The sequence below is a fragment of the Rhinichthys klamathensis genome, unplaced genomic scaffold (assembly GCF_029890125.1).
Source record: "Rhinichthys klamathensis goyatoka isolate OS25496 unplaced genomic scaffold, OSU_Roscu_1.1 h1tg000004l_1, whole genome shotgun sequence".
Classification (NCBI taxonomy): Eukaryota; Metazoa; Chordata; class Actinopteri; order Cypriniformes; family Leuciscidae; genus Rhinichthys; species Rhinichthys klamathensis.
The window spans coordinates 192,783-220,390 of record NW_026606557.1 but is presented as its reverse complement, the minus strand read 5'-3'; the positions used below and the strand labels follow the sequence as shown (position 1 = coordinate 220,390).

Below are 27,608 nucleotides of genomic sequence, written 5' to 3'. Positions count from 1 at the left end.
GTCAGTGGTGCAGGTGGAGCAGAAGAGCTGGAGAGAGTCAGTGGTGCAGGTGGAGCAGAAGAGCTGGAGAGAGTCAGTGGTGCAGGTGGAGCAGAAGAGCTGGAGAGAGTCAGCGGTGCAGGTGGAGCAAAAGAACTGGAGAGTGTCAGCGGTGCAGGTGGAGCAGAAGAACTGGAGAGAGTCAGCGGTGCAGGTGGAGCAAAAGAACTGGGCTGGAGAGAGTCAGTGGTGTAGGTGGAGCAGAAGAGCTGGAGAGAGTCAGTGGTGCAGGTGGAGCAGAAGAGCTGGAGAGAGTCAGTGGTGCAGGTGGAGCAGAAGAGCTGGAGAGAGTCAGTGGTGCAGGTGGAGCAGAAGAGCTGGAGAGAGTCAGTGGTGTAGGTGGAGCAGAAGAGCTGGAGAGAGTCAGTGGTGCAGGTGGAGCAGAAGAGCTGGAGAGAGTCAGTGGTGCAGGTGGAGCAGAAGAGCTGGAGAGAGTCAGTGGTGTAGGTGGAGCAGAAGAGCTGGAGAGAGTCAGTGGTGTAGGTGGAGCAGAAGAGCTGGAGAGAGTCAGTGGTGCAGGTGGAGCAGAAGAGCTGGAGGGAGAGAGTCAGTGGTGTAGGTGGAGCAGAAGAGCTGGAGAGAGTCAGTGGTGCAGGTGGAGCAGAAGAGCTGGAGAGAGTCAGTGGTGCAGGTGGAGCAGAAGAGCTGGAGAGAGTCAGTGGTGTAGGTGGAGCAGAAGAGCTGGAGAGAGTCAGTGGTGCAGGTGGAGCAGAAGAGCTGGAGAGAGTCAGTGGTGTAGGTGGAGCAGAAGAGCTGGAGAGAGTCAGTGGTGTAGGTGGAGCAGAAGAGCTGGAGAGAGTCAGTGGTGCAGGTGGAGCAGAAGAGCTGGAGAGAGTCAGTGGTGCAGGTGGAGCAGAAGAGCTGGAGAGAGTCAGTGGTGCAGGTGGAGCAGAAGAGCTGGAGAGAGTCAGCGGTGCAGGTGGAGCAAAAGAACTGGAGAGTGTCAGCGGTGCAGGTGGAGCAGAAGAACTGGAGAGAGTCAGCGGTGCAGGTGGAGCAAAAGAACTGGAGAGTGTCAGCGGTGCAGGTGGAGCAGAAGAGCTGGAGAGAGTCAGTGGTGCAGGTGGAGCAGAAGAGCTGGAGAGAGTCAGTGGTGTAGGTGGAGCAGAAGAGCTGGAGAGAGTCAGTGGTGCAGGTGGAGCAGAAGAGCTGGAGAGAGTCAGTGGTGTAGGTGGAGCAGAAGAGCTGGAGAGAGTCAGTGGTGTAGGTGGAGCAGAAGAGCTGGAGAGAGTCAGTGGTGCAGGTGGAGCAGAAGAGCTGGAGAGAGTCAGTGGTGTAGGTGGAGCAGAAGAGCTGGAGAGAGTCAGTGGTGCAGGTGGAGCAGAAGAGCTGGAGAGAGTCAGTGGTGCAGGTGGAGCAGAAGAACTGGAGAGAGTCAGTGGTGCAGGTGGAGCAGAAGAGCTGGAGAGAGTCAGTGGTGCAGGTGGAGCAGAAGAGCTGGAGAGAGTCAGTGGTGCAGGTGGAGCAGAAGAGCTGGAGAGAGTCAGTGGTGCAGGTGGAGCAAAAGAACTGGAGAGTGTCAGCGGTGCAGGTGGAGCAGAAGAACTGGAGAGAGTCAGCGGTGCAGGTGGAGCAAAAGAACTGGAGAGTGTCAGCGGTGCAGGTGGAGCAGAAGAGCTGGAGAGAGTCAGCGGTGCAGGTGGAGCAGAAGAGCTGGAGAGAGTCAGTGGTGTAGGTGGAGCAGAAGAGCTGGAGAGAGTCAGTGGTGTAGGTGGAGCAGAAGAGCTGGAGAGAGTCAGTGGTGTAGGTGGAGCAGAAGAGCTGGAGAGAGTCAGTGGTGCAGGTGGAGCAGAAGAGCTGGAGAGAGTCAGTGGTGCAGGTGGAGCAGAAGAGCTGGAGAGAGTCAGTGGTGCAGGTGGAGCAGAAGAGCTGGAGAGAGTCAGTGGTGCAGGTGGAGCAAAAGAACTGGAGAGTGTCAGCGGTGCAGGTGGAGCAGAAGAACTGGAGAGAGTCAGCGGTGCAGGTGGAGCAAAAGAACTGGAGAGTGTCAGCGGTGCAGGTGGAGCAGAAGAGCTGGAGAGAGTCAGTGGTGCAGGTGGAGCAGAAGAGCTGGAGAGAGTCAGTGGTGCAGGTGGAGCAGAAGAGCTGGAGAGAGTCAGTGGTGCAGGTGAAGCAGAAGAGCTGGAGAGAGTCAGTGGTGCAGGTGGAGCAGAAGAGCTGGAGAGAGTCAGCGGTGCAGGTGGAGCAGAAGAGCTGGAGAGAGTCAGCGGTGCAGGTGGAGCAGAAGAGCTGGAGAGAGTCAGTGGTGCAGGTGGAGCAGAAGAGCTGGAGAGAGTCAGTGGTGCAGGTGGAGCAGAAGAGCTGGAGAGAGTCAGCGGTGTAGGTGGAGCAGAAGAGCTGGAGAGAGTCAGTGGTGCAGGTGGAGCAGAAGAACTGGAGAGAGTCAGTGGTGCAGGTGGAGCAGAAGAGCTGGAGAGAGTCAGTGGTGCAGGTGGAGCAGAAGAGCTGGAGAGAGTCAGCGGTGTAGGTGGAGCAGAAGAGCTGGAGAGAGTCAGTGGTGTAGGTGGAGCAGAAGAGCTGGAGAGAGTCAGTGGTGTAGGTGGAGCAGAAGAGCTGGAGAGAGTCAGTGGTGCAGGTGGAGCAGAAGAACTGGAGAGAGTCAGTGGTGCAGGTGAAGCAGAAGAGCTGGAGAGAGTCAGTGGTGCAGGTGAAGCCGATGAGCTGTGAGGCACCAGAGGAACATGTGAGTCCAGTGAACTGGGTGGAGCCGGACATGAGTGTGGAGACAATGGGGTGGGCAGTACATTGAGTGGGACAGGGTTATCAATGACATTGACTGGACCGGGCTGAGAAGGGAAGAGTTTAGCGTGGTGAGATGGGTGGAAGCTGTTTCATGTCGAAGTTGATGATCCAGTACTCCTCGACTGGCTCATGGATGGAGTAACCTGATTTTATGACTTTATGGCAGATCTTGCTGAAAAACTCCTTAGCCCATCTTTTTCATCTGGCTGTTGATTGCTGTAATTATCTTCATAAAGTTGCACACTGTTTTTGCAGCAACTTAATAATGAGTGTTGCATTTTTAATGTTAAAGTTACAAATTGTAATGTTTTAACATTAAGTGCTTGTCAAAAGATGCAGATGTCTCAAGAACAGTTTTAAAAATATATAACATTATGTTTAAGAAGTATTTTTGGGAATACTAAATATTAAAAAATAATAATTCTTAAGTTAAAAAATTATTAGATAACAGTTAAGATGAATTATATTCTTAAGAATGTTTTGTGAATCCGTCCCCAGATTTTGTTGTGTGTGTTTAGAACTTTAAAAACCGGCTCCAATCATAGTGTATTATGTGTGCAGTGTGTGTCTAAATCAGCAGTTCCTCTTTCACTGAAGGGGTTTTTGTACGGCTGTGTATCACTGTGTTAATGGTAATTGAGCATGCTGCTGACAGTAATAATCTCCTGCATCTTCAGGCTGGACATTTCTAATATTGAGCATGAAGTTTGTTCCTGATCTCCCATCAGTGAATCTCTCAGAAACTCCAGACACTTTGTTACCAACACTAGTGAACAGGAGTTTGTGTGTTTGTCCGGGTCTCTGGTGATACCAGGCTAAACTGGATGTAAAGCTGGAACTGCTGGACCCGCAGTTGAGAGTGACGCTGCTTCCCACAGACGCCAGATTCACGGATGGACTCTGAGTCAGAATGATCTCAGCAAAACAACCTGCCATCACAGCACATCAGTCAGTGTTACAGTCAAACACACAATACATGAGAAGAATGATACAACATTTATAAAGCACTTCTGAAAAAGCTCTGAATATTCAACACTAATCTCACCAGCGAGAGAAAGCAGTAGAGAGCAGATAATCAGAGCGTTTGCAGTCATCTTTGCTGAGAATGAGTGAGAACAGACGAGACCTGCTGTTTACAGTCCTGACCGGCGGACAGTCCGTCTTAAACAAAGGGGTGTTGCACATATTCAAAGCTGCTTCCTTTCAGGAGGAAATCTGACACACTGATTTAAATAAATTCAGTTTTAAAATATATTTAATTTAATTTCTCTACTTATTAAGAATTTATATCAGTATCAACTGATATTTCTCAAGAGTTTCCAAGGATATGATAATGATATCTAATAAACATTCAGTAGTTGACCATCAGTGAATCAAATGGAGTTTAGATTGTGTTTAATTAATCATGGAATGATATACTACAACATTTTTCCTTTTTTAAATTAAATGTATATATATTATTTAATTGAACTGTAATTGACACTAAACACTAAATGAACTGAAAGATGTTGTTTTGGAGATGCAGTGAACAGTGCAGCTACTGAAGCGTTCAGCAGGTTTTTGTACGTCTGCTCTATTAGTGTGTATCACTGTGAAGGACTTTCGGCAGCGGCACCAGACTGGATGTTGGCAGTAAGTAAATGTTTAAATCATTTTAATTCAGTACAGTGTTGTCATATTTAGTTATATATTCTATGACATTATGAATGTTTTACTTTGTCTTGTGGAACAAAAATAATCTATTTGATATGCTTACAGTGAATATAGTGGTTTAAATGTAAGAGATGATAATACAGACATACAACAATAATACATAACTACAAAAAGAAAAAGATTTGAATATCTTCACCAGTATTGACCTGGGCTGCGTTTCCCAAAAGCATCGTAAGCTTAAGTTGATAGTTGCCACCAATGGTCTCTACAATAGGCTTACGATGCTTTTGGGAAATGCAGCCCAGGAAAAGAGATACATTTGCTCATTGACATGCTATAAGAGCATGAGAAGAATATATTTTTTTGAAATGTGACATACTACTTAGAATAAATATATAAATTGATAAATAAATACAAACACACTGTAGGCTAAAATACCCATTACATCCCTGTATTCAAAATGTACTATACGCTATTATAGATTTTCAATCTACTTTTAAATAAAACAATTGTAAAACTTATTCATGAAATATAAATGTGTTGTTTTGAAAAACAGATATTGTAATACACTATATAGAATTTAAAATTTAAGATTTATTTTAAAATAATTTAAAAAGTATAGTTATAATATATAATACAATTTAGAATATTTTTTACACCCCTCTTCTGGGAAAAAAAGTGCAATTTAGGATACTTTTAAGAGTACTTATTACAAAATAATAATATGTTTTAACATCATACTTCAGTGTGAACCAAAATGTATGTTTTCAGACACTTAATTGCATGTTATTGAAAAGAAAATATATATTATGGCTTAAGTTCATATGAAATGCAATTAGCTAAACTTTAGAGTGTTTTTTTTAACTTACTTAAGCAAGGCTTAATTACATCTTTGTATGTCATTTCTTAATTCATTATATTGTCTTTGAAATATGGTTAAAATGAACTGACTTTTTTTGTACACTAAAAGATACTTTAATGTAATTTCTATTGAAACGTGCCCATCATGTATTTAAATAAACTTGTGATTACACATTTGTAAAGATGAAGCTGCAATTTTAAATTATATAAATTATTTCAATAATGAATTTTAAATATATTAACTTATCAAATAACACACAAGAGTTACAATTATAATGAAGTACTCTACAGAGTGCTTTACGTTTTTCAATACATCAAAATAAGTGCACTTCTTTAAAGCGTACTTAAGTGTGTTAAGAAACATAGTCATGAAAGTCTCTTTAATTGCACTTAAATGGCCTTTTATAATATTAGTTTGTCTATTTAAACTAATGTTTTCTGTCACTTTAATCTGTAATAAACTGAAGCTGTTTGTTAAGCGAGTTGTTTGTGGTCCCGCTGCTCTTCTTCTCTCAGGCAACACTCCTCCTAAAGTGATCATCCTGCCCCCGTCCAGTGCAGAGATCTCCTCTCTGAACACAGCGACACTGCTGTGTGTGGCCAGCGAGGGATTGCCGTCAGACTGGAGCCTGAGCTGGAAGGTGGACGACAGCAGCAGGGCTCAGGAGAGCAGCGCTGGGCTCCTGCAGAAGGACGCTCTGTACAGCTGGAGCAGCAGCCTGACTCTCTCTGAGCAGGAGTGGATGAAGAGCGTCTCAGTGAGCTGTGAGGCCACACGGAGCGGCCAGCCTGCAGTCACTGCACAACTGAGGAGAGATCAGTGTTCAGATCAGTAGATCCGCTCAGTCTCTCCTCTGGCTTCTGCTTCATCCTTCTAGCTGACGTGTCTCTTCTGCTTCTCTGAGTTCATTCACACAAGAGCATGCTATGATGTTCTGTTATAACTGAAATAAAATCAATAATACAGTGTCTGTCTTTGAGTCCTTTTGTATGATTTGAGAAAAAAAGAAATATGTGTTTAATGTTGTGTAACATTTAATGTTTTATATCCTGCCGTTACAAATCAGTGTTTAGAAGTACAAATATTCCAATAAATGTTATTATAATATATTGTATCCTCTCTAATCTTATGGTGGTCTGCATCAAAAAATGAATAAATAAATATTAGATGGAGTCACATTGTAAAACATGTTGACTTCCCTATAAAGTATTTCATCTCAAATACCCAAATAAATGTCACTCAGTGAAGCATGACAACACCTGCACAGTAAATTATGAAACATGAAAGTCATCTTGAAACAGCATTTGCAAGTGTTGCTATTGTTAACAAAAACTCTAAATTCTAAAAAATTTAATAAATAAAAAATATTAAAAAATAAAGGTTCCAAAAGGGTTTTTTCGCAGTGATTCCACAGAAGAACCATTTTTTGGTTTCCCAAAGAACCTTTCAACCACTCTAGCTTCAACTCTAATTAAACACACCTGATCCAGCTAATCAAGTCCCTCAGGCTCATTTAAAAACTACAGGTATGTTTGTTGGAGCTGGTTGGAACTAAACTCTGCAGGGCTGTGGCTCTCCAGGAACTGAGTTTGACACCCCTGCTTTATGGTATCATGCTGACTTACACAGACAACAAGAATCAGCATATGAATCTCAACAATGGTGACCGTTAAAAACGATTCATCCTGCAATGCATGCTGGGAGCCATGGCAAAGGTTTGTATTATGGTAGTACCCAGCATGCATTGCAGTATGAATCGTTTTTTAATGGTCACCTTTATTGAGATTCATTTGCTGATTCTTGATATCTGTGTTAGTTTTGGTAATGAATTACATTTTCTGTAAAATCCTTCATACTATCTGATTGTCATAATATTGCTAGTTCTTTTGTTGTAGAATCTAGTTTGAAATACAACTAATTTTCACGATGTGGGTTTGTGTCTTGTCATGTTTAGTGGTTCCCTGTCTTGTCCATTAGTTATCCCAGGTGTTTCTTGTTAACCACGCCCCCTTGTTATCCTGTCTAGCTCGTTTGTCCCTGATTATTTAAGCCCTGTCTTTGTGAGTTGTTAAATGTGTGTTCTGTTCCAGGATTAACGTGAGTGTTGGTCGTTCCTGTGTAAAGATTCCTGTTCCTAGTTCTGAGTCTCTGTTTAAGGTTATAGTTTGTTTAAATAAAGCGTGTACACTGCGTTTGGATCCAGCCTCCTCTCTGCCTTCACCGCATCACGTTACAGATCATCACACTAATAATATAATCAGAGATTAGACTCTGAATGAGATCAGTGAATCAAGTCATTAAGTGATGATTGTCATCATCAAACCTTAACCATCATCACCTGATCATACCTTTCCTTGATTTTTGCGCCATAACAAATGTTTCATAAACACTCAATTACAGCAGCCAAAGAAAAACTTGTACTCAAACGTCAAGGGTCAAGAGCCCAACTAAAGCAAACGCTGATCTCCATCATGGTGACCTTAAACCTTGTATTTCTTGTGTTTCTCTTTCATTCTGCTTGTTAACAGCAGGTGTTCATCACTAATGATCAATCATCAATTAATTGATCAATGATTAATTTACTTAACTATACAATTATTATTCAATTATCATTCTGGGATTTAGAAATGTTCTATAACTCATTCAGTTTGAGATCTGTTTCAGTCATTCAAGCCACTTCAAGTTTCAGTTTTATTTGAGTGCAGTCAACTCAATTTAATTGAGTAAATAGTACTGTTAGGTTTTACAGTGAATAGGCATATGAATAGGTGTATGAATAGGGTTAATTTGGGTCTTTTTCTAAACTTTCCACTACTGGAATTCTTCTGGGCTTTTTTTCCCTTACTCAGGACACATTGAGGATACAAAATCAGTTGAGTTTGCTTCTGTTGCAATTTGTTCTAGGTTGACCCCCATTTTGGCTTAAAATGACTGGACTATTAGAGGGGAGCGCAGCTCGTCCACTGCGTCAGGGGAGAGACCCTGCCCCTGATCCAAATCCTTCAGCAGGTCGACTTGGTATGCCTGTAACACTGGCATAGTGTGTAAGGAAGCCCCAGTCTGATCTCCTGCCGTGTATGCCCTGCTGTTCAAGCGAGATGTCATCTTGAGTGGCTTATAAGGCTGGGCCGGAGCTTTTAGTGCCGATGCCTCTTCAGCAGCGAGATAGTTCCTGAACGTCTAGTCGATTGGGGGCATCGACACATACCCATGTTCACGCATCCCCTCGATATCAGTGTAGTTTGCTCACTGCTGTCGATGGATGTTTGCAGAATATGGGTTCTTCCATGCCTTCTTGATCTCAGTATGCAGATCATGAAGGATTGGAAGGCTCATGGGAGCTGGGGAATTATGGCCAGAAAGGAACCGCTCATCCAGCCTGCCACGAACGGCTCCTTTCTTCACGCACTCCCACGGCAGCTGAAGCCTCGCTGAAGCGCGCTCCATAACACCCAACAGCTCATCATATGCGGGTCAGGGAGGCTGTGAGGGTTCAGGTTGTACCTCTTCTTCATCAGCCATCTCCTGCTCTCTCGGGATAGGTGCCAGCAGAGCACTCGCTGCAGGATCAGAGGATGTAAGAGATAACACATCCTCGTCCAGCAACTCACCCTCGCGAGCTTCTGATGGGCGTGAGAGAGAAACACCTCTCTCAAACTCATCAGCGAGCTTCATCTGGGAACCCCTTGATCCGAGTCTCCGCAGTGCCTCAGCACGAGCCGGACCCGAACCACTGGGCCCAGATGCCTGTTCCTCTTCCCTCGAGAAGAGGGCCAGACGAGAGCAGAGTTTTCTAAGAGGAAAACTCTCACATTCTTCACAATCAGATCCCTCAAGAGCAGATCGTGCGTGTAAAAAGTTAAAAAGACTACCTGCTACTCATTAGATGAAAAAAACAATTTAAGTAATTTTTAACAGAAGGGGCCCCAGAAGCCCCAGATTTTGTTGTGTGTGTTTAGAACTTTAAAAACCGGCTCCAATCATAGTGTAATATGTGTGCAGTGTGTGTCTAAATCAGCAGTTCCTCTTTCACTGAAGGGGTTTTTGTACGGCTGTGTATCACTGTGTTAATGGTAATTGAGCATGCTGCTGACAGTAATAATCTCCTGCATCTTCAGACTGGACATTTCTAATATTGAGCATGTAGTTTGTTCCTGATCTCCCATCAGTGAATCTCTCAGAAACTCCAGACACTTTGCTACCAACACTAGTGAACAGGAGTTTGTGTGTTTGTCCGGGTCTCTGGTGATACCAGGCTAAATGGGTTGATACACTGGAACTGCTGGACCCGCAGTTGAGAGTGACGCTGCTTCCCACAGACGCCAGATTCACGGATGGACTCTGAGTCAGAATGATCTCAGCAAAACAACCTGTCATCACAGCACATCAGTCAGTGTTACAGTCAAACACACAATACATGAGAAGAATGATACAACATTTATAAAGCACTTCTGAAAAAGCTCTGAATATTCAACACTAATCTCACCAGCGAGAGAAAGCAGTAGAGAGCAGATAATCAGAGCGTTTGCAGTCATCTTTGCTGAGAATGAGTGAGAACAGACGAGACCTGCTGTTTACAGTCCTGACCGGCGGACAGTCCGTCTTAAACAAAGGGGTGTTGCACATATTCAAAGCTGCTTCCTTTCAGGAGGAAATCTGACACACTGATTTAAATAAATTCAGTTTTAAAATATATTTCATTTAATTTCTCTACTTATTAAGAATTTATATCAGTATCAACTGATATTTCTCAAGAGTTTCCAAGGATATGATAATGATATCTAATAAACATTCAGTAGTTGACCATCAGTGAAATCAAATAGAGTTTAGATTGCAATGTTTAAACGTAGAATCATATATTATAAAAAATGTTATTTAAAAAAAATGAGATGTATATATTTTTATTGAACTGTAATTGACACTAAACACTAAATGAACAGAAAGATGTTGTTTTGGAGATGCAGTGAACAGTGCAGCTACTGAAGCGTTCAGCAGGTTTTTGTACGTCTGCTCTATTAGTGTGTATCACTGTGATATACTTTCGGCAGCGGCACCAGACTGGATGTTGGCAGTAAGTAAATATTTAAATCATTTTTATATACAATGTTGTCATATTTAGTCATGTAACTGTAATTTATGACAAAAAAAGAGAAATATTTTCCTTCATATTGGGGAAAACATTTATATTTGATCTGCAGTGTGTATTTCTCAATGCAGTTTTACATTTATGAGTTAATATTACAGACACACACTACAAAAGTCTTTTCTACAAATAAGATTTTGGACATTTTCACCATTGTTGGACAGGAAAAAGATACATTGAATAAATATTGACAGAGCATGAGAAAAATATACAAATAAAAAAATTGTCGATTTGGACAAAAGTTAATACATTGTACAAAAATTTTGTATAAAAATTATAATACATTTTCACAATTTTAAAAACGTACAATTTAGGATATAAAAATAATGTACTTTAATTGAACATACTTAAGTGTGTGAACTAAATGTAATATTTTCAGAAGAAAAAAGTATGCTCAGATTCAAATCAAATGCATTTAGTGCTTTTTGACCCACTTAAGTTCTTAAGTACTTTATGTCTTTATATTAAGTTGGCTACTTTAAGTTATTTAATGTAATTTCATAATTGACAAGCATTTTTTTGTAAACTAAAATATTCTTTAATGTAATTTCTATTGATTGATTGCACATTTGTAAACATGAAACTCTGCAATTCAATACATTGTAATATATTAACTTTAAGTGTAATATAGAGTAACACACTACAGTAAAAATGTAAATCAATCATATTTACATGTGCTTTAGTATAGTAGTCAACACATCAAAATAAGGGTACTTCATTTAATGATTATTAAAATAATTATTAAAACATAATGATTTAAATTTAAAAAGTCAAATCTTTCAATTACAATTCAACTTTTTAAAAGTCTATTTAAGTGTGATAAGAAGCATGCTGACTCTCTTTAAGTGCACTTAAGTGGCCTTTTATTTCATTAATATTACATTATCTGCAAATACAGATTTTTTTTAAAATATGCTAGAAATGCTCATTCCATAAAATGATACTTATTTTTTTTCACAAGAACTAAGAACACATTAACATCTACCTTCATTATACTGTAGTTAACTCTTGTTTGAATGTGTGCTTTTTGTATTGTGTTCACTTGTTACCCAACAGCCATTACAAAAATATTATGGTAATGTAATTTTAGTTTGGAGGACTAAATTCATAATGTATTCGAATTCAAAATAGTTTAAAGTTGAAAAAAAAGCAGTTATGCAATAGCTTAGTAACTCCATGCCTCCCATAAAAATCTGTCAATATGATTACATTTGATTAATCTTGAAAAATATTCATCAAATATTACTTTGTTGAAACTGATGGTAATTCATCTCTAATGACACTGAAGCTGTTTGTTAAGCGAGTTGTGTGTGGTCCCGCTGCTCTTCTTCTCTCAGGCAACACTCCTCCTAAAGTGATCCTCCTGCCCCCGTCCAGTGCAGAGATCTCCTCTCTGAACACAGCGACACTGCTGTGTGTGGCCAGCGAGGGCTTGCCGTCAGACTGGAGCCTGAGCTGGAAGGTGGACGGCAGCAGCAGGGCTCAGGAGAGCAGCGCTGGGCTCCTGCAGAAGGACGCTCTGTACAGCTGGAGCAGCAGCCTGACTCTCTCTGAGCAGGAGTGGATGAAGAGCGTCTCAGTGAGCTGTGAGGCCACACGGAGCGGCCAGCCTGCAGTCACTGCACAACTGAGGAGAGATCAGTGTTCAGATCAGTAGATCCGCTCAGGCTCTCCTCTGGCTTCTGCTTCATCCTTCTGGCTGACGTGTCTCTTCTGCTTCTCTGAGCTCATTCACACAAGAGCATGCTATGATGTTCTGTTATAACTGAAATAAAATCAATAATACTGTGTCTGTCTTTGAGTCCTTTTGTGTTATTTGAGAAAAAATCATTTGTTCCCTTTCGAGGGAACTCGCGATGCGTCACTTGACGCTTTGGGAACGCCCCCAGCGTGCATGCGTCTGAGCATCAATGTCAACTAGTCCAATGGAAAGAATGAGCGTCACGGGCGGGTGACGTCATGACCAGGAAGGGATAAAGGCTCACCCGGTGAAACGCGGCATTAGCTTCTGTGTCTCAGCAAGCGATCTGTGTCATTTTGTCTCTGTCTATTTACTGTTGTCTGTTGCGGAAAAGGATGGAAACTAAACAAGTGTACAAGCAGTGTGCTTCTCCCTGCCCGCGTTATTTAACGGGTGGGGACACACACGAGCTTTGTGTCGTTTGTTTGGGAGTGGAGCATGCGGTCTCAGCCTTCGAGGGGGCTGAGTGCCAGCATTGTGAGATGTTACCGCTTCGCATGCTCCGCTCTCGCCTGTCACTCTTTGATAAAGAGAGTGGGCAGGCTCGCGATCCACAGGGATCAGGACCCGCGTCTGCTGAGGCAGCGCGGAGAATGCATTCCTGGGGATCGCAAAAGGATCTTTCGGAGGGGTTGGAGACGGGTCCGAGGGCTCTTTCTCCTTCCTTACCCGAGAGATCCAGTGCTCTCTCCCCGGTGTCGGAAGCACGCTCTGCGGTTTCTTCCGCCCGGGGAGAGAGCCCTCCATTACTTTATTGCTCTTCCTCCGAGGAGGTTGATGCGATGAGTGTGGAGAGTGTAAGCACACACATGGGGGAAAGAGATTCACAATTTATTTCCCCAGCATATGATGAGCTGGTGGATGTTATGTCGCGGGCTGTAGAGAAATTTAATATAATGAATGGCCATCTGAGAAGAAGGGCGCTCGTCCTAAAAGCAAATTGGATGAGCGCTTTTTATCTTCCACCACATTATCTCCACCACGAGGGCTTCCATTTTTTCCCGATTTGCACAATGAAATTTCTAAATCGTGGAACAAACCATACTCAGCACGTCTTTTCAGCCCTCATGTTAACACTTATTCGAGAATAAGAGGGCTGAAAGAGTATGGTTATGAGGCGATGCCCCAGGCGGAAGAGAATTTAGCCAGTTATCTTTCCCCTGGTCCTGCATCGTCTCTGAAAGCCTCGGCTTTGCCCACTAGACCGCTTAAAGCCACTTCGGTGTTAGTGGGCAAAGCTTATACGGCAGCAGGTCAAGCTGGAGCATGTCTGCATACTATGGCAGTGCTCCAGGCTTATCAAGCTGACCTGCTGGGGGATCTGGATAGTAGTGAGGGAGTCAGTCATGACGATATTCGTGAACTTCGTCGGGCTACCGATCTTTCTCTCAGGGCTACTAAGGAGACCGCCAGAGCAATTGGGCGGTCTATGGCAGCCTTGGTAGCTACTGAGAGACATTTATGGTTAAATCTGTCTGAAATTAAAGAAAAAGATCGAGCTTTTTTATTAGATGCTCCGCTTGAACCTTCTGGTCTCTTCGGCGACGCAGTCCACGCGGTCGTCGAGAGATTTCAGGAGTCAAAGAAACAAGCGGACGTTTTTAAAAAGTTTATCCCTCGCCGGGTCCAGCCCCCTGGGGCTGCTGGGCGTGAGCAGCCCCAGCCGTCGAGCTCATCATATCGTGTGCATCAGAAAGAGAGTGTTGCGTCTCGTGCACCTCCACGTAGAGACTGGAGACTGGACGCAACCCTCTCAACCGAAGTCTTCTAAGTCGAAGCCGGATCTGAGGACCGTTCTTCAGGCGAAGAAGACTTCGGTTAAAAAAAATAAAAAAAGGTCCTGATGTTCATGCATCAGGGCTGTGAGGACAGCCCCGACCGAAGTGGAGCGGTGTACACCTCATTATACGGTGCCCGTTCCATTTCGGGGTCCTCACGAGACCGTTCTGCCAACCCTGCCACCCTCGGTGCTTCAGGGCGCAGCGGTCTCCAGCGAGTCGCTGATGCTATGCTGCGGCACAGCATCGGTTTCGCGCCCTCTGAGGGGGGCCTTAGAGCGGCCAGTTCAGGTAGTTCCTGCCATTATGTTTCAGGCTCCGGAATTGGCTGTCTCGATAACACCAGAGACCAGCCTCGAGAGGCTGGTTCCCTTAGTAAATTTTCTGGCAGCGTGGAAGCTTCTGCCGAATATTTCTCATTGGGTCCTGCAGATTGTAGAGAAAGGATACAGAATCCAGTTTGGTTCTCGTCCTCCTCGTTACAACGGGGTGCTGCCCACAGTGGTGCATCCCGAGCAGGCTCTGGTAATGGAGCAAGAGGTAAAGGCCCTGTTAGCAAAGGAAGCTATAGAACAGGTGTACTCACCCGACAGAGAGTCGGGTTTTTACAGCCGTTATTTCATTGTTCCAAAAAAGGATGGGGGGTTGCGTCCCATTTTAGATCTTCGTCTGTTGAATCGTTCAGTACAGAAACTCAAGTTCAAGATGCTGACACTCAAACAGATCGTGACTCAAATCAGATCCGAGGACTGGTTTGTCACGATAGATCTGAAGGACGCCTACTTCCATATCTCCATCCTCCCTCAGCACAGGAAGTTCCTAAGGTTTTCTTTCGGGGGCAAAGAATACCAATATCGGGTTCCTCCTTTCGGTCTAGCTTTATCACCCCGCACGTTCACGAAATGCGTGGATGCAGCTCTAGCCCCTCTCAGGCTTCAGGGCATACGTATTCTGAACTACATCGACGACTGGCTGATTCTGGCGGAATCAGAGCAGTTGGCGGTTCGGCACCGAGGTGTCGTTCTCGCCCATATGCAGATGTTGGGGTTGAGGCTCAACGCCAAGAAGAGTGTTCTTTCTCCAGTACAGAGAACCACTTTCCTTGGTGTGGTATGGGATTCAGTGACGATGCGGGCCACTCTATCGCCTGTTCGTGTAGCTGCTATCCTGACAGCCACCAAAGAGCTAAAGCTAGGCCAGTCACGCACTGTGAAACAGTTCGAGAGACTGTTGGGTCTCTTGGCAGCAGCGTCCAACGTGATTCCTTTTGGCCTGCTGTACATGAGACCTTTACAGTGGTGGCTAAGGACCAGAGGGTTCTCCCCGAGGGGAAACCCACTTCGTATGATCAAGGTCATGCGGCGGTGCCTTAGTGCCTTAATTATATGGAGGAAACATTGGTTCTTAACCCAGGGTCCGGTATTGGGAGCTCTCTGCCATCGTGTTACGATCTCGACAGATGCTTCCCTCACCGGCTGGGGAGCGGTAATGGAAGGCCGCTCGGTTCAGGGTCTGTGGAAAAGTCATCATCTTTCGTGGCACATCAATTGCCTGGAGATGATGGCTGTCTTCAATGCGTTGAGACAGTTTCTCCCAGACCTGAGGGGCCATCATGTGCTTGTACGAACAGACAACACATCAGTGGTCTCTTATCTGAACCGTCAGGGGGGTCTGCGGTCGCGTCCGCTCTGCAAACTGGCGCACCAGATCCTCCTGTGGTCTCTGGGGAAGGTACTCTCCCTGAGGGCAGTGTATATTCCTGGGGACCAGAATGTGGGGGCAGACATCCTGTCGAGGCAGGAGCTGAGGCCAGGGGACTGGAGACTCCACCCCGAGGCGGTGGAGAAAATTTGGGAGTTTTACGGCCAAGCAGAGGTGGATCTGTTTGCGTCTCAGCACACGACGCACTGTCCACTTTGGTTCTCCCTTACTCACCCAGCCCCCCTGGGGCTGGATGCTATGGTGCAGACGTGGCCGAGGCTACGTCTGTACGCATTTCCCCCTGTTGCTCTGCTCCCAGGAGTTCTGGAACGAGTCCGCCAGTACGGAATAAGCCTACTGCTTGTAGCACCACGCTGGCCGAGTCGGATCTGGTTTGCGGACCTGATCCATCTCTTAGACGGTCCTCCCTTGGAGATCCCGATCAGGAGAGACCTTCTGTCTCAGGCCGGGGGCACAATATTTCCCCCTCGACCAGAGATTTGGAACCTGTGGGTTTGGCCTCTGAGGGGGCCCAACTCATAGAGAGTGGTCTCTCAGCTGAGGCTGCTGAGACCATCCTAAGCTCCAGAGCTCCAGCTACTAGGAAACTATATGCGCTGAAATGGAAAGTTTTTTCTGTATGGGGTCACCGACATCAGTGGGATCCGGTTAACTGTTCTGTGAACACAGTACTCGAGTTCTTGCAGGAGCGCTTTACGTCAGGTTTATGTCCTTCCACACTTAAGGTTTACGTGGCGGCCATTGCGGCTTACCACGCCCTGGTTGGGGGTACATCGTTGGGTCGAGACCCCCTGATTACACGTTTCCTTCGTGGCACATTGAGGCTGAGGCCTGCAACTCGCACTAGGGTGCCAGCTTGGGATTTGGCAATAGTACTAGAAGGCCTGTCTAGGGCTCCATTCGAGCCCTTAGATTCGGTTTCAGAGAAATTTCTTACCCTTAAGACTATCTTTCTGCTAGCTATTTCGTCCCTTAAGAGAGTTGGAGACCTTCAGGCCCTTTCGGTTTCCCCCACTTGCCTTGAGTTTGCACCGGGGATGGTCAAGGCATTCTTATATCCAAAACAGGGATACGTCCCTAAGGTGCCGACCTTGATTCCGAGGCCTATCGTGCTGCAGGCTTTCTGTCCTCCTCCTTTTACATCTGCGGACCAGGAAAGGCTGAACCTCTTGTGTCCAGTGCGAGCACTGGATACTTATGTTCATCGGACATCTTCTATGAGGAAGTCCGACCAGTTATTTATTTGCTTTGGATCACCTAAGAAGGGTCTTCCTGCTTCTAAACAGACGGTTAGCAAGTGGATAGTCGAGGCTATTTCACTTGCATACGAGTACTCTGACCATCCGTGTCCCTTGGTGGTCAGAGCTCACTCAACGAGGGGTATGGCGGCCTCTAAAGCCTTGTTATTTGGGGTTTCCCTCCAAGACGTTTGTGATGCGGCAGGCTGGTCCTCACCGCTCACATTCGTCAGGTTTTACAGTTTGGACCTGGATGCTGCCCCAGGTTCTCAGGTGCTTAGTGCTTAGTTCCAACAGACTGACACTCAGGTACTTGGAATTCTGGCGGTTTGGTTATTCTCGTTCCCAAAGCGTCAAGTGACGCATCGCGAGTTCCCTCGAAAGGGAACGTCTCAGGTTACTACTGTAACCATAGTTCCCTGAGAAAGGGAACGAGACGATGCGTCACCCTGCCATACTTCCTGCTTCCCTGTGATCGGCTTGCTTCGACTTTTTGAAGCTAATGCCGCGTTTCACCGGGTGAGCCTTTATCCCTTCCTGGTCATGACGTCACCCGCCCGTGACGCTCATTCTTTCCATTGGACTAGTTGACATTGATGCTCAGACGCATGCACGCTGGGGGCGTTCCCAAAGCGTCAAGTGACGCATCGTCTCGTTCCCTTTCTCAGGGAACTATGGTTACAGTAGTAACCTGAGACGTTTTTAACCATTTACTGTTTTATATCCTGCCGTTACAAATCAGTGTTTAGAAGTACAAATATTCCAATAAATGTTCTAGTAATAAAATGTAGCCTCTCAAATCTTATGGGGGGGTCTGCATCAATATATATACACAGCAAAATTCCCAGTGTTAAATTAACACTCTCGGTGTTCATATAGGTCCAACTACAGGGTGTTAAAAATGAACACTGAAGCAGTGTTGAAGTTAATGAGATAATTAAGTGATTAATTAAGTGATGATTGGCCATTAGTGGTCACTCCCGATGTTAATAAGCAGAATCATTTAAGGAAAGAGAAACAACAAGAACGAAAAAAAGAGAAACACAAGAACTACTGACTTCGAGCCTTTTCACATTATTGCACTTATTATTACCAGTGTGACTTTATTTCTGTCATACATCTACAAAAGTTATTGAAATTCAACAGAAGTTTAGACGGCAATGTTTTATGGAATTTTTCATTTCAAGCCACCATTATGGTGGTCAGTGTTTGCTTTAGTTAGGCTCTTGACCCTTTTCATTTTTTATTGTTAGTTTTTCTCTGGCTGCTCCAACATTGTGTTTATAAAGCACATTTGATATTGCACGAGAGCACATGCCAACAGTATGTTGTGATGATGACATTATCATCACGTAGTGACCTGATTCACTGATGTCATTCAGAGTCTAGATCTTTGACTATATGATTGATGTTGTGTTTTAGTATGGGTGATTGTAGCCCTTAGATTTTACAGTTTGAGACCCAACAGCAATTATAACAATTTTGAAACTTTTTTGTGCACTGGAGCTCTTTTGTTTAGACACACAAACATCAAGAATCAGCATATGAATCACAACAATGGTGACAATAAACAAACTAGTGACACACAGATCAACTCTGAACATCACAAAACAAGCTATTAAAGTCATAACAAAACAATAGCAAAATAAAAACAAACAGGAAAAACAATGAAAATTACAGGACAATTCAGCTGTATAATTTATTCATACTGCAATGCATGATGGGAGCCATGGATGCATTTCGATTGGTGGCTCCCATCATGCACTGCAACATGAATATTTTATGTGATTGTCACCATTGTTGAGATTCATATGTAGATTCTTGATATCTATGTGGTATTTTAAAACCTACAGATTATTAAAGCACTGCTGGAATTAGTTACTTTAATGAATATGAATAGAAGCTTTGTATAATCAGTTTATAATGCTGGTTGAGTGAATCAGGACACTACAGGATGGTAATCTCATCATTTAAACATAACCATCATGACCTGGGCTGTGTTTCCCAAAAGCATTTTAAACCTAACTTGATCGTAGAACAATTGCAACAAAATGTCTGTACAATCAAATTAGGCTTAAGATGCTTTCGGAAACACAGCCCATGTCATGGTTTCTCCTGCAATAACACATGTGCTTTATAAACACAGAGATGGAGCAACCAGAGAAAAACTAATGTTAAAAAGCAAACACTGATCGCCATAATGGTGACATGAAATGAAACATTCCATAAAACATTACCATCTAAACTTCTGTTCAATATAATTAAGAATGTGTGTAGATTTATGACAGAAATACACTGGTAATAATAAGTACAATAATGTGTAATGGCTCGAAGTCAGTAGTTCTTGTTGTTTCTCTTTCCTTCAATGATTCTTCTTATTAACATTAGCTATCACCACTAATCATCACTTAATTATCTCATTAACTTCAACACTGCTTCAGTGTTCATTTTTAACACCCTGTAGTTGGACCTATATGAACACCGAGAGTGTTAATTTAACACTGGGAATTTTGCTGTGTATATATATATATATATATATATATATATATATATATATATATATATATATATATATATATATATATATATATATATATATATGTTAGATGGAGTTACATTGTGAGACATGTTGACTTCCCTATAAAGTTTCATCTCAAATACCCAAATAAATGTCACTCAGTGAAGCATGACAACACCTGCACAGTAAATTATGAGACAAGAAAGTCATCTTGAAACAGCATTTGCAAGTGTTGCTATTGTTAACAAAAACTCTAAAATCTAAAAATAAAAACTATAAAAAAAATTTAGGTTCCAAAAGGGTTTTTCATACACTGTAAAAAAAACCCCTAATTTTACAGAAAATAACTGTGATTTTTTGACGATCATTTTCTTTCATTTTAAATTGTACTCAAAACACTGTAAAATTACAAATAATATCTGTCAAATAAAAATTCAGCTGTTATTTTAGGTATTGTGACATTAATGACAAATTGCAGTAATTCACATTTTTTATACAGGAAATTGATTGTATTTTTCATACAGTATTTTTTCTGTTTTCTTAAATTACATAAAAATGTATGTAAAATTACAAATATAATCTGTAATTAAACAGTAACAAAACAGTTCAATGATAAAACGGTCAAATGACTGGCAGCCCCCAAAAAACTGTAACATTAAAATAAAAAATCCTAAATTAAATAAACTGAAAAACACTGTGATAATTCAGGATATACCTGTAAAATAACAATCATATACCTTCAGTGGAAAAAAAAAATCGTAAAAAAAGGGTCAAATGACTGGCAGCTACGGCTGCCAAACAAAAACCATAAAATTAAAGTAAAATCTTCTAATTCAAATAAAACAAAAAAACACTGTTATTTCACAGGTATTTCCTGCATTATTATGATCATATCCCTTTATTGTAAAAAAATCGTAAAAAAAGGGTCAAATGACTGGCAGCTACGGCTGCCAAACAAAAACCATAAAATTAAAGTAAAATCTTCTAATTCAAATAAACAAAAAAACACTGTTATTTCACAGGTATTTCCTGCATTATTATGATCATATACCTTCATTTTAAAAAAATCGTAAAAAAAGGGTCAAATGACTGGCAGCTACGGCTGCCAAACAAAAACCATATAATTAAAGTAAAATATCCTAATTTAAATAAAGTGTAAAAAACTTTAATAGAAATGTGATGTCACCATGATTGAGATCAGTGTTTGCTTTAGTTGGGCTCATGACTCTTGAGTTTCAACATTACTTTTTCTCTGGTTGCTTTAACTGTGTTTTGATGCACATTTATTATGGCAATAATTGCAAGAGAAAATATAAGATGATCTTGGTCATTTATTGATGATTTTATAGTCATCATATGATGATCTGATTCATTGATATGACAGTCAAATCTCTATTGGCTGTGAATACATTATATATAGATGGACTTTAGTGTTATACAAAGTTATACTTTTTTTCACATGATTTGTTGAAATATTGTGGGATCAGTATTAATGCAATCTCAAATTAAAAAAAATTATATATTCTACATACATTTTTTTTGAGTTGGCTTATTTTGTTAGGAGTATGGAGACATCAAGAATCAACATATGAATCTCAACAATGGTGACTATCAACAAAGCCTTTTTGTGACTTTATAATAGGTCAGAATTGTTTTTCATTGTCACCATTGTTGAGATTCATACGCTAATTATTGATGCCTGAGTGAGTCTGTATGACCCTGTCAAAAATTTTTTACATAATGACTTCATAAAATCTTATATCAAAGCGTTGTAGGATCTTCTATAGCAATACTGGCATTCTAAATTAACAATTAACATTTTACAACTTATTCAGTCATTAAAAAGTCATACCAATCAGGTGGTATCAATACAGCAGACAACTGCTTGATGAATATTATCACTATTAAGTGACCAACATCATCTGATCTGAGTTTCTCTCGATTTCCTACAATAAGAAATATGCATCAAAGACATGCACAGTTAAGAGAAAAACTAATGTTAATATATGAAGGGTCAAGAGCCCAACTAAAGCAAACACTGACCTCTATCATGGTGACATCAAACTTTATTATTTTCAATAAAATATCTACTTCTAAACCTCTGTTATTTCTCAATAGGAATGTTAGTATGAAAGAAGTCTGGATTGTAATAAGTGAAGATGCTGAGATCTTGAGAGATCTGTTAGTGTTTAATGTTCTGCTGGGATGTAAAGTGTTTCTGTATGGTGTGTTTTGTGTGTCACCATTGTGTTGAAGAGTAGAGCCTGAGCTTCAGTCCAGGATGAGCAGAGAAACACTGATGAAATGTTGTGTGTTGCTTTATTTAACAGACAGTAACTGTGTAGTTGCTGATGACATATAATCAGTAAATCATGCGTGTAGTTTATAGCAAGATATTTACTTTTTACAGTGAATATGTTTTTTAGTAAAAATTCAGTAAATATATATATGTGAAAGAACTGTGTTTCTGTTAAAAAGCTTAATGAAGATTTCTGCAATAGTATTTATTATTTAAATTAGGATATTTTACATTCATTTTATGGTTTTTGTATGGCAGCCATTGCTGACAGTCATTTTACTTTTTTTTCACAGTGAAGGTATTTGATCATAATAATTCAGAAAATAACTGTAAAATAACAGTGTTTTTCTGTAAAACATTTAAGGACAAAGTTTGGAAATGTTTTTTGCACTCAATTTAAATTAGGATATTTTACTTTATTTTTACGGTTTTTGTTTGGCAGCCGTAGCTGCCAGTCATTGACCGTTTTTTTTACGATTTTATTTTTTACAGTGTAGTTATTCCACAGAAGAACCATTTTTTGGTTCCCCAAAGAACCTTTGACGGTTCTAAAAGAACCAAGTTTTTTCTCAGTGTGAAGAACGTTGTAAAAATCGAAAGAACCTTTTTTTCCACCAGAAAGAACATTTTGAGGAATTGTCACATGTGTTGTGCAGAAATTCAAACACAAATGACTCAGAATGACAATATCAAAATATTAATCCATAAAACCAAAACACAGGAGATTCTTCAGGAACAGCAGACTCACGTTATGTATCTGTTATTTAGCTGTCAATATGAGTTCATATTTTTACTGAATTACAATGGTTGATCATCACTATGTTTGAGATATGTGTTAAACTATAAGTTCTAAAGACTCGGGAGATATAATAATTTAACAAATCATAAATGTATTGACAGCCCAGCAAGCTGATATTTATAAGGTTCTTTGGCATTGGCCCCGTCCGTAGTGCATAATCCGAGGGTAGCGGATCTGCAGTTCCTGCCTGAAGACGAAGGCAGGGGCGCAGCCGACCCGCCCAAGAGGAATGGACAGGACCATCCTGGTGGTGGTGAGGAGGATGGAAGTAATTAGCGTCAGTATCTGCAAACTCAAACATGTGTAAGTACCGATCTTTTATACAGCAAGTATTAGGACATGATTGGATAGATGTGAAGGTCATAAGTGACGTAGTAATTCAGTCTTCGTGGCAGAACTTTATCCTGAAGCTTTCATTTCTCCTCATTGCAACTTTTGCAACTTATTTGTCCGGGTGAAAAGGGTAAACTGTGCCTAGTTTTAAGAGGCTAATTATGTTCATGTCGTGTAGCTTACTTTGAAAATAAAATATGGAAATGAAAAAAACATGTAGACGCTTGCATTGCTAAATGCTAAACATTGTTAATTGCCTTGACAAGAAGTTTTAAGTTAAAAAGACTACCTGCTACTCAAAAGATGAACAAAACAATTTAAGTAGATTTGAATTGGAGGGGATTAGTTGAGTTAACTTAAAAAGTTGAATGCGATACTTTTTTCTTGTTTTGTTAATGTTGAATGTTTTATGAATCTGGCCGAGGATTTTGTTTTTCTGATCAGAACTTTAAAAACCGGCTCCAGTCACAGTGTAATATGTGTGCAGTGTGTGTCTAAATCAGCAGTTCCTCTTTCACTGAAGGGGTTTTTGTACGGCTGTGTATCACTGTGTTGATGGAGATTCATAATACTGCTGACAGTAATAATCTCCTGCATCTTCAGGCTGGACATTTCTGATATTGAGCATGAAGTTTGTTCCTGATCTCCCATCAGTGAATCTCTCAGAAACTCCAGACACTTTGCTACCAACACTAGTGAACAGGAGTTTGTGTGTTTGTCCGGGTCTCTGGTGATACCAGGCTAAATGGACTGTTAAACTAGAACTGCTGGACCCGCAGTTGAGAGTGACGCTGCTTCCCACAGACGCCAGATTCACGGATGGACTCTGAGTCAGAATGATCTCAGCAAAACAACCTGTCATCACAGCACATCAGTCAGTGTTACAGTCAAACACACAATACATGAGAAGAATGATACAACATTTATAAAGCACTTCTGAAAAAGCTCTGAATATTCAACACTAATCTCACCAGCGAGAGAAAGCAGTAGAGAGCAGATAATCAGAGCGTTTGCAGTCATCTTTGCTGAGAATGAGTGAGAACAGACGAGACCTGCTGTTTACAGTCCTGACCGGCGGACAGTCCGTCTTAAACAAAGGGGTGTTGCACATATTCAAAGCTGTTTCCTTTCAGGAGGAAATCTGTCACACTGATTTAAATAAATAAATTCCGTTTTAAAATATGTTTAATTTAATTTCTCTACTTATTAAGAATTGATATCAGTATCAACTGATATTTCTCAAGAGTTTCCAAGGATATGATAATGATATCTAATAAACATTCAGTAGTTGACCATCAGTGGATCAAATCGAGTTTTTAATTGCAATGTTTAATTAATCATGGAATGATATATTACAACATTTTTCCTTTTTTAAATGAAACGTATATATATGATTTAATTGAACTGTAATTGACCACAATAGCAAATGAACTGAAAGATGTTGTTTTGGAGATGCAGTGAACAGTGCAGTTACTGAAGCGTTCAGCAGGTTTTTGTACGTCTGCTCTATTAGTGTGTATCACTGTGATATACTTTCGGCAGCGGCACCAGACTGGATGTTGGCAGTAAGTAAATAATTAAATCATTTTAATTCAGTACAGTGTTGTCATATTTAGTTATATGTTTTATGACATTATGAATGTTTTACTTTGTCTTGTGGAACAAAGATAATCTATTTGATATGCTTACAGTAAATATAGTGTATAAATGTGAGAGATGATAATACAGACATACAACAAAACTCATAATAAAAGATTTGAATACTTTCACCAGTATTGACCTGGGCTGCGTTTCCCAAAAGCATCGTAAGCTTAAGTTGATCGTAGAACAATTGCCACCAATAGTCTCTATAGAGAAAAAAGGGTTCATTGCGGTTCTATATATGAAGGGTTCTTTACTCAACTCCAAAGAACCTTCTATGCTAAAAAAGGTTCTATAATGACAAGAAAGAACCCTTTTGGCACAAAGGTTCTTTATAGGCTATTATTCATTCAAATATTACATTATTCTGCAACATTTTGTAGTTGTAATAAAATGATTGTTTATTAAACTTTTGTAGTAACTTAATATCACACTTTAATCATGTTGATTTTTGGAGGAGAAAAACTGAAATGGCACTCTTCGTGTGATATTGATTAACTACATGTAATGATATAAATATATACATTTTCTAACCCCCATATCTTGAATTTTGTGATCATTCACATGCATTCATAAATACATTTTAGGGTCTTGATGTTTGTCAATCCGGAAAGGACAAAACAAATGATAATGAATGAACCCAAAAGGTTCCATATAGAACCGTTTTCCTGGTTACAAAGAACCCTAAGGGGTTCTTATTATTGAACCCTTAAAAATGGTTCTTTGTAGAACCTTTTAGGGGTTCCAAATATGTAGCGCTGATAGAACCTTTTAAGGTTCTATATAGAACCTTTTCTTCTAAGAGTGAAGATCAACTTAGGCTTACGATGCTTTTGGGAAATGCAGCCCAGTAAAAGAGATACATTTGCTAAATATTGACATTATCTCATTAAATGTAACACTATTGAGTCTGGATCCAAATAAACTCCCAGGAAAGTTCATTTAACACTGAAGTTTTTGCTGTGGGTGGAATAAAAATAATATGTCAGGCCTTTTACTTTCTGACCCCTGGACTTACCACCTCTGAGAATTTCTAATTTAAAATTTCAGATTTATTTTAAAATAATTTAAAATGTATAGTTATAATATATAATATAATTTAGAATATTTTTTACACCCCTCATCTGGAAAAAAAAGTGCAATTTAGGATACTTTTAAGAGTACTTATTACAAAATAATAATATGCTTTAACATCATACTTAGTGTGAACCAAAATGTATGTTTTCAGACACTTAATTGCATGTTATTGAAAAGAAAATATATATTATGGCTTAAGTTCATATGAAATGCAATTAAACTTTAGAGTGTTTTTTAACGTACTTAAGCAACCCAGCCAGCACAGCCATGTGGGGCCCACATGGAAACCGGGAGCAAAACTGTCTGGGTCCCAGTTAGATAGCCCAGGTCAAACCCATGTGGGCCCCACATGGCTGTGCTGGCTGGGAAGGCTTAATTACATCTTTATATGTAATTTCTTAATTCATTATATTGTCTTTGAAATATGGTTAAACTTTTTTTGTACACTAAAAGATACTTTAATGTAATTTCTATTGAAACGTGCCCATCATGTATTTAAATATACTTGTGATTACACATTTGTAAAGATGAAGCTGCAATTAAGTAAATTTAAAATATATTACCTTGTAATATCAAATAACAAACAAGAGTTAAAATTATAATGGCCTACAGAGTGCTTTACGTTTTTCAATACATCAAAATAAGTGCACTTCTTTAAAGCGTACTTAAGTGTGTTAAGAAACATAGTCATGAAAGTATCTTTAATTGCACTTAAATGGCCTTTTATTATATTAGTTTGTCTGTTTAAACTGAGGGTAGGAATGTTTTCTGTCACTTTAATCTGTAATAAACTGAAGCTGTTTGTTAAGCGAGTTGTTTGTGGTCCCGCTGCTCTTCTTCTCTCAGGCAACACTCCTCCTAAAGTGATCATCCTGCCCCCGTCCAGTGCAGAGATCTCCTCTCTGAACACAGCGACACTGCTGTGTGTGGCCAGCGAGGGCTTGCCGTCAGACTGGAGCCTGAGCTGGAAGGTGGACGGCAGCAGCAGGGCTCAGGAGAGCAGCGCTGGGCTCCTGCAGAAGGACGCTCTGTACAGCTGGAGCAGCAGCCTGACTCTCTCTGAGCAGGAGTGGATGAAGAGCGTCTCAGTGAGCTGTGAGGCCACACGGAGCGGCCAGCCTGCAGTCACTGCACAACTGAGGAGAGATCAGTGTTCAGATCAGTAGATCCGCTCAGTCTCTCCTCTGGCTTCTGCTTCATCCTTCTGGCTGACGTGTCTCTTCTGCTTCTCTGAGTTCATTCACCCAAGAGCATGCTATGATGTTCTGTTATAACTGAAATAAAATCAATAATACAGTGTCTGTCTTTGTGTCCTTTTGTGTTATTTGAGAAAAAATCATTTGTTTTCAATCATTTACTGTTTTATATCCTGCCGTTACAAATCAGTGTTTAGAAGTACAAATATTCCAATAAATGTTCTTGTAACATAATGTAGCCTCTCAAATCTTATGGGGGGGTCTGCATAAAAAAAAAAAATATATATATATATATATATATATATATATATATATATATATATATACAGTATGTTAGATGGAGTTACATTGTGAGACATGTTGACTTCCCTATTAAGTATTTCATCGCAAATACCCAAATAAATGTCACTCAGTGAAGCATGACAACACCTGCACAGTAAATTATGAAACATGAAAGTCATCTTGAAAAAGCATTTGCAAGTGTTGCTATTGTTAACAAAAACTCTAAAATCTAAAAATAAAAACTATAAAAAAAAATTAAGGTTCCAAAAGGGTTTTTCATAGTGATTCCTCAGAAGAACCATTTTTTGGTTCCCCAAAGAACCTTTGACGGTTCTAAAAGAACCAAGTTTTTTCTCAGTGTAAAGAGCGTTGTAAAAATCGAAAGAACCTTTTTTTCCACCAGAAAGAACATTTTGTGGAATGGAAAGTTGTCACATGTGTTGTGCAGAAATTCAAACATGATTAACTCAGAATGGCAATATCAAAATATTAATCCATAAAACCAAAACACACAGGAGATTCTTCAGGAACAGCAGACTCACGTT

General features: G+C 40.8%; 6 gene segments (V, D, J or C); 3 read left to right on the top strand and 3 right to left on the bottom strand.

Moving 5' to 3' along the window:
• Positions 1-3,296: 3,296 nt before the first annotated feature.
• Positions 3,297-3,932, bottom strand: LOC130087166 (Ig kappa chain V region 3381-like). The segment is given in 2 exon segments: positions 3,297-3,710; positions 3,827-3,932. Coding segments are annotated over 2 exon segments (360 nt in total).
• On the top strand, positions 3,887-6,273 carry LOC130087315 (Ig lambda chain C region-like). The segment is given in 3 exon segments: positions 3,887-3,936; positions 4,379-4,413; positions 5,812-6,273. Coding segments are annotated over 3 exon segments (405 nt in total).
• A 3,041-nt stretch (positions 6,274-9,314) lies between these two features.
• LOC130087156 (Ig kappa chain V region 3381-like) lies at positions 9,315-9,888 on the bottom strand. The segment is given in 2 exon segments: positions 9,315-9,666; positions 9,783-9,888. Coding segments are annotated over 2 exon segments (360 nt in total).
• Positions 9,889-10,330: 442 nt separating this feature from the next.
• Positions 10,331-12,227, top strand: LOC130087305 (Ig lambda chain C region-like; the record flags this gene model as incomplete). The annotated part of the segment is given in 2 exon segments: positions 10,331-10,367; positions 11,777-12,227. Coding segments are annotated over 2 exon segments (357 nt in total), but the record flags the coding sequence as incomplete, so codon positions are not given.
• Positions 12,228-23,349: 11,122 nt separating this feature from the next.
• Positions 23,350-23,942, bottom strand: LOC130087146 (immunoglobulin kappa variable 4-1-like). The segment is given in 2 exon segments: positions 23,350-23,722; positions 23,839-23,942. Coding segments are annotated over 2 exon segments (360 nt in total).
• A 453-nt stretch (positions 23,943-24,395) lies between these two features.
• Positions 24,396-26,884, top strand: LOC130087296 (Ig lambda chain C region-like; the record flags this gene model as incomplete). The annotated part of the segment is given in 2 exon segments: positions 24,396-24,432; positions 26,432-26,884. Coding segments are annotated over 2 exon segments (357 nt in total), but the record flags the coding sequence as incomplete, so codon positions are not given.
• Between the last annotated feature and the right edge of the window lie 724 nt (positions 26,885-27,608).